The sequence below is a fragment of the Megalobrama amblycephala genome, linkage group LG10 (assembly GCF_018812025.1).
Source record: "Megalobrama amblycephala isolate DHTTF-2021 linkage group LG10, ASM1881202v1, whole genome shotgun sequence".
NCBI lineage: Eukaryota > Metazoa > Chordata > Actinopteri > Cypriniformes > Xenocyprididae > Megalobrama > Megalobrama amblycephala.
In genome coordinates this window covers 4,444,667-4,457,500 of record NC_063053.1, presented here as the reverse complement: position 1 = coordinate 4,457,500, position 12,834 = coordinate 4,444,667, and the positions used below count along the sequence as shown (strand labels likewise).

Genomic DNA, 12,834 nt, shown 5'->3' with positions numbered 1-12,834 from the left:
ACTCTCTCAATATTCAAAGTGCAAATATTTTTTTCTTTGATGCAGATATAAGAGATGGTTACAACGACACAGCCCAGCCTAAAATAGCTTTCATATTGAGAGATATTTGCATTCATCAGGGAGCCGCTTTCAAAATGTGGGGTATTGCAATCGCGTTTGAATGTGCGCTCGCGTTTACTTTCACTTTTAGCGATCGCGCGTAACTCTGTAAATATGGAGGGGCGGCGACCGTTATCCAACTTAATTAAATGTTTTTTATTTAAATACAAAGCAAAATGACAGTGGAGGCATAATGTAAACGTAGCGGTGGCATATTCTTTCCTAATCATCCTAACACTCTGTCATGGCAACATCACGAGACTACTTTTCACCTCGACGAGAAATCTCGTCACATTTTAGTCTTGCGAGATCTTGTGACACGAGATCTCGCCACGCCCCTAAGTAATAATAATATTATTATTAGTATAATATTAATAATACATTATTATTATTGATAATAATAATAAAATATGTAGTAGTAGTAGTAGTAGTAGTAATAGTCAATAATAATCATTAATAGTAGTTATATATATTAGTCATAATAATATTAGTAGTAGTAGTATATTATATCATTATCAACAATAGTGGTAGTAAAAACAGGTCGAACACGTGGCAAAAGACTGAAGACTTGGACTCCAGCTTAACAACTGTCAGATGGTTATACCAGAGTATTCTTTAAAGTATATGTTACAGTACTATGGTATTCTGATCCAATCAGCTGTTATGTCTGTGAGGGTCATGTGTGTCTTTTTCATGTGTTTCTCTCTGGTAAGGTTTACGACCGTAATAAACAGTGAGTGATTATGGAGCCGTATGAAGGTAAAGGGCAAGTGGAAATTAAAGAGCTGGACGGAAATAGCAGCATTATTTTTCCAGAGCTGAAACTCTAGTTTCATCTAGAAGCAGCACATGTCTGTCATCTCCCTCTGAAAGCACCTGTTATCCCAGCAGCGTATGCTGTTGTTCTGCCGTGTTTAGCGCACTTCACTCCACTGTCCTTTTAAAGGCATTCTCACGGCGCTCCTGAAATATGTTTGGCTAAATCTGAGCGCGCTCTGAATCCCTGGAGGGAGTGTAAACTAGGCCAGATCTGGTGGAGAACCGCGCGGGTTCCTCACGGACACACGCTGGTATTTATATCAGGCCTCCAGTGGAGATCCCTCTCTAATTAACTGCAAATTAACTTTTGATAAGCTGAGGGAGGATGGACGTGTGCGTGGTGTATTTAGGTTGAGCTCAGTCCTACTTTAGCTCATTTGACTGATGTCACTCCCTGTTTTACCAGAGGTCAGATCTCGTCTCTGAACCTGTCCTTGCTTCACATGATTTGATGTCACTATTATGCAAAATTCACTTTTACATGGTCGATTGATCATAATTATGACATCGCAATGCATGCGATTTTTTTTTCTTTTTTTTTTTTTTCTTCTTCCCAGATTTTTAATTATGTATGCACACAGTGTATTAGTGGACTGTAAAAAAGAATTGTTGGTTTAACTTAAAAAAGTAAGTTACCTGTGTGGTAGATTTTTCACTATGCACCTGACTTAAGTTTACCTGGGTTGTCTCCTAATCAACGCCCCTAAACCTTAATTAATTTATAGTCTAGCACGTCAGTCAACGTCTTGACCCTTTTGAACACTATCACTTGGGTCTCTAGTGTTCTATTGCGCAGCAATAGACCAGGCAGACTCCAGACTATGCCTTAGAATATGCTTTAATCACGGCCGGAGGACATCACAGAGAATCCCACCAGAAAAAGAATACAACAGTTTATATTGGATAGGAGCATGGCAAGGCATTCTACAATATGATTGGTCCTTCATATGTCATATGTTACTAGGTAAAGCAAGATCTGCCCAAATCATGTGTTTATTAGTTTGTTTGTTGCTCAATATCATGGGGCTATTATATTTAGATGGTTGTCTAGCTGTCCCTAAGTTTCACTTCCCCTTTTTTATATTCAGATATGATTCAGACACATACTGACTTTGGCCCAAGTTTTGGGGACATTTAGGTTTCAAAAGCATATAAATGTTATTCCTGCAAGGAATAAGAAATGTTAGTTATGATTAGGGCTGGGTGATGTATCGAATGCTTTTGTCACGCGCATTTCTTCAGTAAAGCCGGTTCCCTGATTACCGTTAAATCGCCATCACCTGCTTTCAAATGGAGCGGCATTTAATAGACAGAGCCGTAGATCACTGATAAGCCACGCAATATCGCGTTCAATATCGACGGCGATACATATCGATATTGAACGCGATATTGCGTGGCTTATCAGTGATCTACGGCTCTGTCTATTAAATGCCGCTCCATTTGAAAGCAGGTGATGGCAGGTGAAAGCGGTAATCAGGGAACCGGCTTTACTGAAGAAATGCGCGTGACAAAAGCATTCGATACATCGCCCAGCCCTAGTTATGATTAATTAAATTCCATCACACCTGGTAGCCTTAAAATTTTGAGTTCACTGAAATTAAAAATCTGAGTTAATATAATGAAAGCGATTAGTTTAATCAACGGAAACTCAAAATATTACGTTATCTGAACCACATTAAATTGATTTGTCAAAAGAAAAAATGTTGTGATAACAAATCATTAAATATTATTTTTTACTGTGTGAAGAGCTGATCTGTGATCAGTAGTAAATGAAGCTCCATCTGGGAGCACTGCATTTGAAAAAGCAACACGCGTCAAACATACCCACTTTCCAAACATGAGAAGCATTTATGAACCTCTTGTCTAACAAAAGACAACATTTAATAATGTGTTTTTACTCAACTCACTTCATAACATCAGTCGAGTGTTTGAAATAGCATTTTGATTAGTATTGCATAATAAATATATATACTTTATTATTATGAAAGTCCAGTATGGAACAGATGTGTTTAGTGCCGTTTAGTAATGCTCGCTCAATCCTATTTAGGGTAAAAATAGGAAAAATAATTCTTCTCTCTGAAGAACTTTCAGGGAAACATATAATCAATGTTTTTCTCTAGTGTACAGAAGTGTACAGGGTTTTTTTTCCCCACAGTGGATGCATAAGAGGCACATATTTCATATTAAATACATGGACTCTATTTTTGATTGTGCATACCTTCTGACAAAAATAAAGAAATTACTGTCACAGATTTTTATCATAATATAATATTTTATAATAAATCCTTAGACCTTTTTAATTATTTAAAGCCATTGGCTGCTTGCATGTTAACAGGTAACCCTGCATTTTTCATACATATATTCAAACAAATACAAATACAAATTTCATACAAATTTTCATAGTTTCTGTAAAATAAAAAAATTATTATTTGCTAATTATTATAGTTATGTTTATCATTTAATACTCTATTTTTTATTTTTAATAATGATTGAAAGTTATTACAATAGTAATATTTCTAATTTGTTTTAATATTTACTTAGTAGTAATAAATAAATAGATAGATAGATAGATTGATAGATTGATTGATTGATTGATTGATTGATTGATTGATTAGTGCAATATTTTGGGCCAAACTGTACAGACCTTCAAACAAGCAAAACAAACCTGGTATTGTTTATAATTTTTTAATTTGTTATTTAAATCACATTTTAAATCGCAAATCACAATTTTATCCAGAAAAATCACAATTAAATTTTTTTTCTCCAAATCGTTCAGTATAGTTGGCAGTGTGTGTCCACAATCGCTGTATAATAATAATAAAAATCCATCCACTTCATTTTTTTAATATTGTAAATCATAAACGGTGTCTCAAAATGAATCATTTTCAGTTTCTATAGAGCTTCTGCAGCCCCACCCCTTTTCATTGCTGTGCTCGTGTTCTGTCTTCCGGTTTTTATTTCCTCAGCATGAAGGTAAAATCTTACGGGTTTATGAATGAACCACTGTACAGCTATGATCAGCTGTTCCTTCATCTTGGTTGAGCTTTCAATGTTGTAAGCTGATAGGTTAGTTCTTGTCACATGACCTGCGGTGCGCTTACGGTCTGAAAAGTTGAGTTTTTTTCATCTAGATGTGGCGTAGAAACGCCTGGCAAAAAAACGAGTGTGTCATAACTAGAGCATCGTGAGTGCACTTTTTGCACATCTACATTTAAAATAATAAACTTGAATGCACAAAAGACGCAACATATGAGCGGCCCCTAACTTGTGAAACACATGTGAATGGCCCTGAATAGGAGAAAAAAAACGCAAGGTCGGTCTAGCGCGTTTACATATAAAATGAAGGAAAAGAAGCGCAGTGGAATGTAAAAACGTGTTCTGTGGAAACACCCCATGCTGTTTCTCCTCCTAAATACATTCATAAATCGCACTGGGGTGCATTTCCCAAAAGCATCATTACCCAACTATGGTCACCAGTTTTGTTAAAAAGTGTTGGTAAAGACAGAACTCATTAGAACTGATCACAGTTGGCTTTGGGAAACACACCCCTGAACGGTTAATTCGTGATTTGGAGCGATCTGATTGCATCTGTTCTCGACTCAACAACTCACTGACTCAAATGATCCAGTCAGAGTGAATCTCCAGTTAATGTTTCACTGAATTCACAAGTCTGACTCAAAATGAGCCGAGTGAGATCCTCAGAGCTCGAGTGTGAGTGCGACTGATGCCGCGAAAAGTAAGTTACTAATGCCGAATTTTAGGATTTATTATTGTAAATGAAAATCATATTTGGGTCACGACTGTCAGTTGTTTGTGAACTAAATCTGCTGTAAAAGGGCAAATGTTGGAAGTGCTTAAATGTTGACACTTGTGGATCACCGCCTGAAGGGTAGGCTTTAGGTAAAAACTAAACATAACGTTAAAGTAATGAAAATTAATGCCCATGCATCTTCCCCGCTGGCCCTGAAGACACTTAATGTGTGTGTGTGTGTGTGTGAGAGTGTTTGTGTGAGTTTGAGAGTGTGTGAGAGTGTGTGTGGCCCAAATGTAATATGTAGGTCCCCATGAGGAAAACAGCCTATAAATCACACTAAAGGATGTTTTCTTGAAAATGTAATGTTTCCTATAGGGTTGGGTCAGGGTTATGGGATAGAATGTAATGTTTGTACAGTATAAAAGTCATTATGTCTATGGAGATTCCTCATAAAACCCCAAATCCCAACATATGTGTGTGTAACTACAGGCCATATTTAGAGTCCAGTCTCTGTCTGTCTCTCTAATGTCAGGGTTCAGTGTGTGTGTCCTTATATAGTCTTGTGCAGTGGGTAGAGTATGTTTGTGTGTGTGTGTGTGTGAGTGTGTGTGTGGGGGGGCTCAAACCCCACATGCACTCTTTATTCATCTGATCACTGATGCTCTCAAACACACCTGTAATTAATCTCACCACAGAAGTGACTGTTTCGAGCAGTATAATGGTTGTAGTTGAGCTTTATTCGTTCACTTATGTACAGTATTTTAGGTATTAGTTTAATTGAGATGCTTTATTTTTTGTTAATGTTGAATTAGATAAAGACAGGTCATTATGATGGTCCAAACACGGCCCTCAACACTCATGATGAAACACTGATACATCACTGTACCGCGGTACCGAACGTCTTACTGAATCCGTCTCTTTCCTCTTTCAGCCGGAGAACCTGCAGAAGACGTGGCTGCGGGAGTTTTGCCAGGTAAGAAACTCTTAATATTCCTCATGTTTCCCATTGAAAGCCAGTTTGAACAGTTTCCATCAGTTTCACATGATGTTTGCTGTACGTACGTCACATGATTATTTTCAACTCATCCTGGATCATAAAAAAAAATAAAAATAAATATAAATATATATATATATATATATATATATATATATATATATATATATATATATATATATATATATATATATATATATATATATATGTATATATATATATATAATCAAACCCTCAGCTTTGACCTGCTGTAACTCCAGGACTGATTTTACCTGTATTTACCTATAGAAGACACTCATTTTTACCCACAAGAAATTACCCACTGACATTGTGTCTTCTGTGTGTGTTTTTATATTCAGTACTGTGCAAAAGTCTTTTCACCCCAAAAATAGTTTTAAGCTAGTTATTTTTATCTTCTGCTGTAGTGTTTCAGTATGAAATATCAGTTCACATTTCCAAACACTCCTTTTGCCATTAATTGTAATAATCCAGTGAGATTTTTGAACACACAAGGAGTCTGACAACAGCCGGTGCTCCACATGGAGATCATCATCGAATCTGTCTGTGATTACATGAAGAAACAGAAAAAAACGAGACAAACTAAATCCAGAAGAACTGCAGCAAGACGCTTGAGGAAACTGACCTGCAAAGCTACAGTACTGTGAATGGAAAATTGAATTTACCTTGGGATAGTTGAATAACAAGAGTTCAGTACATGGAAAAGACATACAGTCTCAAACTCCATTGTTTCCTCCTTCTTATATAATTCTCATTTGTTTAAAAGACCTCAGAAGAACAGGCGAATCTCAACATAACACCGACTGTTACGTAACAGTCGGGATCATTAATATGTACGCCCCTAATATTTGCATATGCCAGCTCATGTTCAAGGCATTAGACAAGGGCAGCCAGTATTAACGTCTGGATCTGTGCACAGCTGAATCATCAGACTAGGTAAGCAAGCAAGGACAACAGCGAAAAATGGCAGATGGAGCAATAATAACTGACATGATCCATGATATCATGATATTTTTAGTGATATTTGTAAATTGTCTTTTTAAATGTTTCGTTAGCATGTTGCTAATGTACTGTTAAATGTGGTTAAAGTTACCATCGTTTCTTACTGTATTCATGGAGACAAGAGAGCCGTTGCTATTTTCATTTTTAAACACTTGCAGTCTGTATAATGCATAAACAGAGCTTCATTCTTTATAAATCATTCCACCAGTGTGTAATGTTAGCTTTAGCCACAGAGCACTATCAAACTCATTCAGAATCAAATGTAAACATCCAAATAAATACTATACTCACATGATCCAAAGCATGCATGCAGTATGCATGACGAACATCTTGTAAAGATCCATTTGAGGGTTATATTAGCTGTCTGAACTTTGTTTATGCACTGTATTATAGTTGAGAGCTCGGGAGGGCAGGGAGCGTGAGATTTAAAGGGGCCGCAGCCTGAATCGGTGCATAGTTAATGATGCCCCAAAATAGGCAGTTAAAGAAATTAATTTTAAAAATTTGGGGGGTATTTTGAGCTGAAACTTCACAGACACATTCAGGGGACACCTTAGACTTATATTACATCTTGTGAAAAATCCATGTGGATCTCCATGTGGAGCACTGGCTGTTGTCAGACTCCTTGTGCATACAAAAATCTCACTGGATTATTACAATTAATGGCAAAATGAATGTTTGGAAATGTGAACTGATACTTCCTACTGACACACTACAGCAAAAGATATAAATAACTGGGTTAAATCCATTTTTTTGGGGTGAAAATACTGACGTGCCTTAGACTTTTGCACAGTACTGTGTGTGTGTGTGTGTGTGTGTGTGTGTGTATACAGTGCCCTCCACAATTATTGGCACCCTTAGTAAATATGAGCAAAGGTGGATGTGAAAATAAATCTGCATTGTTTATCCTTTTGATCTTTCATTCAAAAAAATTCACAAAATTCTAACCTTTCATTGAAGGAAAACAGTTGAATGTGGGGGGAAACTCACATTATGAAATAAATGTTTTCTCCAATACATGTTGGCCACAATTATTGGCACCCCTAGAAATTCTGAGTAAAATATCTCTGAAGTATATTCCCATTCATATTTACATTTTTTTTTAGCACACCAGATGACTAGGAGCATGAAATTGTCCAGCCATGACTTCCTGTTCCACAGGAGTATAAACATGAGGAAAAACAAAGGCCAAATTCCCGTAATCATTCATCACAATGAGTAAAACCAAAGAATATAGTTCTGATGTGCAGCAAATGATTGCTGAGCTTCACATTATAGAAAGTAGCTGTAAGAAAATACCTAAAACATTGAAAATCCCCATTTCCACTATCAGGGCAAGTTCCAATCAACTAAATATGTTACAAATCTGCCTGGAAGAGGACGTGTGTCTAAATCGTCCTAATGTGAAATGAGGAGGAAAGTTTGAGTGGCCAAAGACTCTCCAAGGATCACAGCTGGAGAATTGCAGAGATTAGTTGAGTCTTGAGTCATAGAAAGCCTAAAAAAAAATATCAAACAACACCTACATCCCCACAAGATGTTCAGGAGGATTTCAAGAAAAATCCTCTGCTCTCATCCAGAAACAATCTCCAGCATATTCAGTTGTCACACAAGACTGGAACTTCAAACAGGACGAGCTTCTGTGGTCAGATGAAACTAAAAAAAGAGCTTTTTGGCAGCAAACTCACCAGATGGTTTTGGTGCACACATGGATAAAAAGTGCCCCATGCCCACGGTTAAATATACTGCTGGATCTTTAATGTTGTGGGCCTGTTTTTCTGCTGGAGGTCCTGGACATCTTGTTCAGATACATGGTATCATGGATTCTATCAAATACCAACAGATAAAAATCAAAACCTGACCACTTCTGCTAGAAATCCAATAATGGGCCGTGGCTGGATCTTCCATCAGGACAATGATCCAAAACAAACATCAAATCCAACACAAAAATGGGTCACTGAGCACAAAATGAAGCTTCTGCCATGGCCATCTCAGTCCCCTGACCTGAACCCTAAAGAAAATGAGTGGAGTGAACTGAAGAGAAGAAGCACCAGCATGGAGCTGGAATCTGAAGGATCTGGAGAGATTCTGCATGAAGGAAGACTCAGAGCTGTACTCTTGGCAAAAGGAGGTTGCAAAAAGTTTTGAATAAAAGGGTGCCAATAATTGTTGCCAACGTGTTTTGAGAAAAATATTTATTTCATAATGTAAGTTTCCCCCCACTTTCAATTATTTTCCTTAAATGAAAGGTTATAATTTTGTGAATTTTTTGAATGAAAGATCAAAAGGATAAACAATGCAGATTTATTTTCACATCCACCTTTGCTCATATTTACTAAGGGTGCCTATAATTGTGAAGGGCACTGTATATATATATATATATAAGTGCTGCCAAAATTAGCGCAAAAAATATATATATTGTATACTGTATCTCATGGCAGTATAGTGCTGCCAAAGCATGTTAAAGTTATGTGTTTAAATATATATGAATGACAGTCTGAAGTGATGCTTCCTGAGCAGAATGATTGATTTGAGTATTGATTTCTAGTTGTATTGATTGCAGAGGCTTTAACGTGCATGTGCTGATGCTTCTGTTCATGTTCAGACTGAAGCTCTGTTGTGATAGTAACAGTAATGGGCTGTTGGGAGTGTGTCATGTGATCGTGTGTGTGTGTGTTCAGGGAAGGCCTGTAAACTGGCAAGCTTGAGCTCCAGTGACGTCATGGAAAGCTGCTTTATTTTATTCTCGCTCTTTTGTAGGTTTGCACACATCACATCAGCAGATGGTTGTGTAGTTTGGTGCTAAGAAACCCTGAGACACATTAGCTACGTTTATATCCATCTATTTTTATGCGATTTTGGGATATTGCATAAAAAATGCTGGATGGATATGCAAAGATGTGCATAAATTCTAAAAAAAATGTGCATAAAAAAATGTGCACTCAATGAAGGTGGATAATTGTTTTATTCGTTAAGACGATGTGCATAAACTACAATAGAAATAAATTTACTGTGTAAATCCTTCGATCCACAACAAAAACCACATGTGACTATGCCTGTGATTTGATAACTGGACTAACCAGCAGACCAATCACATCACAGCATCTCAAATGTTGGTTTGGTGGTTCAGAGACGCCTGAGCCAAAGTCTGTCATCAGAATGATTTGGTTTAATTCCCTCCAGAAGCACATGATTGTGTTCCCAAACACCAGCATCCGAACGCAAGAGAATATGACAGTGTTTATAGCGTTATATCTGCCGCTCTGAGACACAACTCATTTATGATGGAGGAAAAAGTGCCCGATTGCAGCAACTTCCATTTTTATTACTGATATTTTGAGCCAGTTTCCCAGCCAATAACATGAGTAATATGTAATATATTTAATCTCTGGACACTGTGACTGTAATAATGGTGATGATAAATGCGTCTGTAATGTTGACAGAGCATCAGACGCTTCATTTCAATCAGCAGAAGCTCATTCACAGTGATCTGTCGTTATTTGCTCTTTAAACAGATGAAACAGCTCTCTTCAAATATTATAAAAAACTGTAAAGATGACAATATCAATATTTCATAATCATGTATACATGTGTAGTGTGACTCCTGCTCTTCAGTAGGCATTCAGTGGCTTGCTAATATTTATTTTGTGTTCACGTCTGCTTCTGAGTGTATGTTTATGCAGTCTTAAACTAACCTAAATTACTCTTGGTATTAGTGTCTCATTCTCAAGGAGTGGAGACTTTCTCTCAACCACACACACACACACACACACACACACACACACACACACACACACACACACACACACACGAGTTGTGACAGGTGTGGTATTAATAGCTGTTTAAAGTTGGCATGAAACAGAAGTCTTGTTTTCGTGATTTTGTCTGTGAGGAATTGTTCGGATGGTTGTGGTTTGCTATTGGTGGATCTCATGTGAGTGACAGGTTGCCCCGCCCTCATCATCAGAGAAGAGAAGAGATGTCACTGCAAGAGGGAGGGGAAGTTATTCTGATTTAAGATTATGAGACACATGAATTTAAAACAATAATGATGTGCACCGATAAATCATTTAGAATAAACACTGCAATATTCCATAAAAAACAACAAGAATTGTTCATTTTGAGTTCATGGTGAGTTTGAACACCAGTAATAAACCTGTCCAGCTCTCTCTCACACACACTGTAGCTCTGAAAACACTTGGATCCACTAATCATGCGTCTTTGAGCAGGAGGCATTCAGAGGAAACATGAGGCCATTGGCTGATGGAAAATCTGAAGTGTTATTGCTGCACATTGACTTTTATTTGATTTGGTTATTAGTCTGAATAAAGCAGGTCTGGAGTGGAGTGGATCCTGACGCCTGGCTCCGACCCGGATCTCGCCGCCTCTCGGGCCTCACAAATCCTGCCCGGCAGTGATCTATACTCGGCCCTGCGGCCGCAGCCTTGACCCGCCGGCGCCTGCGAGTGCCGTAATTCACTGCTGTATGGATTTTCGCTTACAGGTCGACAGCCTGATCTCCGTGGCGGCACTTGTGGACGTGTCTCAAAGTGTTGAACGTGACCAGACAGTCCCTTAACAGCGTACACACAGACTCTGAAGTCTGCCGTTGTGTTTCTCCTGAAGGCTATGAGGATCATATAGCTTCTGCTTTCCTGTAGGAAAGGAAACACTAGAGCTGAGCGATTAATCGAATTGAGCCTGAATCAATTGCCTTTCCTTAAATCGAAATGGGCAATTCTTATTTTTTCATGGCTATTAATTATCTATTCTAAATGATTTATCGGTGCACATCATTATTGTTTTAAATTCCTCCTCTTGCAGTGACATCTCTTCTCTTCTCTGATGATGAGGGCGGGGCAACCTGTCACTCACATGAGATCCACCAATAACAAACCACAACCATCCAATCAATTCCACACTGACAAAATCAAGCCCCGCCCTACATTTGTTCTTGTTCAAGAAGTCGTTTCACTTGGCACAATAGGGAAGAAATGTCCAGCACAACTTTAGTAGTTTTAGTAGCTTGTGGAAGTGCATTTTTATATTGTTCTATTCTATTATTATAATTTTTATATGCATGTATATTTATATTTATTTATTTAATTTTATTTAATTGGTACTTTTATTTATTCTACTTTTTACTTGTTCAGCTTGTGGAAGTGCATCACAACAGTTTCTTATTTATTTTGTTCTAATTTATTTCTATTTATTATATATTTTTTAATTATTTTGTATTTTTATTTTATATTATTTTATATTTTTTACATATTTAAATGTGTATTTATATTTAGAAATTACATTTTTTAATTTATTATTTTACTTTTATTTTTTTGTTTTTCAGTTGTATTTTTATTTTATATTATTTTATATTTTATTACATATTTAAATGTGTATTTATATTTATAAATTACATTTTTTAATTTATTATTTTACTTTTAACTTTGTTTTTCAGTTGTATTATACATAACCTTGAAGAAAATGCAGCAGTGCTTCCCATTAATTGCCCAGACTTGTAGTTTAAGCTGTCCTGCCAGTGCTTCATAATGAACCGAAAATATTTTTAAACTTCTCATAATAACACAAGTTCTCTAACATTGGTTTTGCGCAATTTTTTCAACTTTTGCAAAAGGCTGCGATTTAATAGTTTGTTGACTATCTGTCAAATGCATAAATATAAATGGATGATGAGAAGAAACTGATTCATGCTTTTTCCTCAATGCTCTTTTAGCTCCAGTATGTCTCACATCTCACCCATCTCTCTTCTCTTGTCTTGCAGACTGTTCAAGCACACAGGCCGCACTTTGTGGCGGTTCACTGTCAGGAAGTAGGTGGGAAGAACTACGAAGCATCCATGGCACACGTGGACAGCTTCATCAAGTAAGTCCTCATGTCCTCCTCCCTGCCGATTGGCTCGTGAGGCACGTGGAGCTGTGTGAATCCGTCAGTATTCATCAATCCATCCGCCCGCTGCATCCGGTTCTTGATCAAATAGCAGCCCCAGCTTGTGTCGTGTTTTGTTTTCCATACTGTCTCATTATTAAAGGCTGTCAGAGCTCACAGAGCCAATATTTACCCACACACCTGTGCGCTTGCACAGCACTGTTTATTCAGGAGAGCAGAAAACCTGAAGCATTGCTGACAGAGT

General features: G+C 37.3%; 1 protein-coding gene across 2 annotated transcripts in view; it reads left to right on the top strand.

Moving 5' to 3' along the window:
* The window catches only part of LOC125276508 (inositol polyphosphate-5-phosphatase A), a 182,039-nt gene that overhangs the window by 39,790 nt on the left and 129,415 nt on the right, over positions 1 to 12,834 (top strand). For both annotated transcript variants that reach the window (XM_048204033.1, XM_048204034.1), the window contains 2 exons: positions 5,604 to 5,645; positions 12,466 to 12,566. In XM_048204033.1, coding sequence (XP_048059990.1) covers positions 5,604 to 5,645; positions 12,466 to 12,566 — 143 coding nt within the window. The remainder of the gene's footprint in view (positions 1 to 5,603; positions 5,646 to 12,465; positions 12,567 to 12,834) is intronic.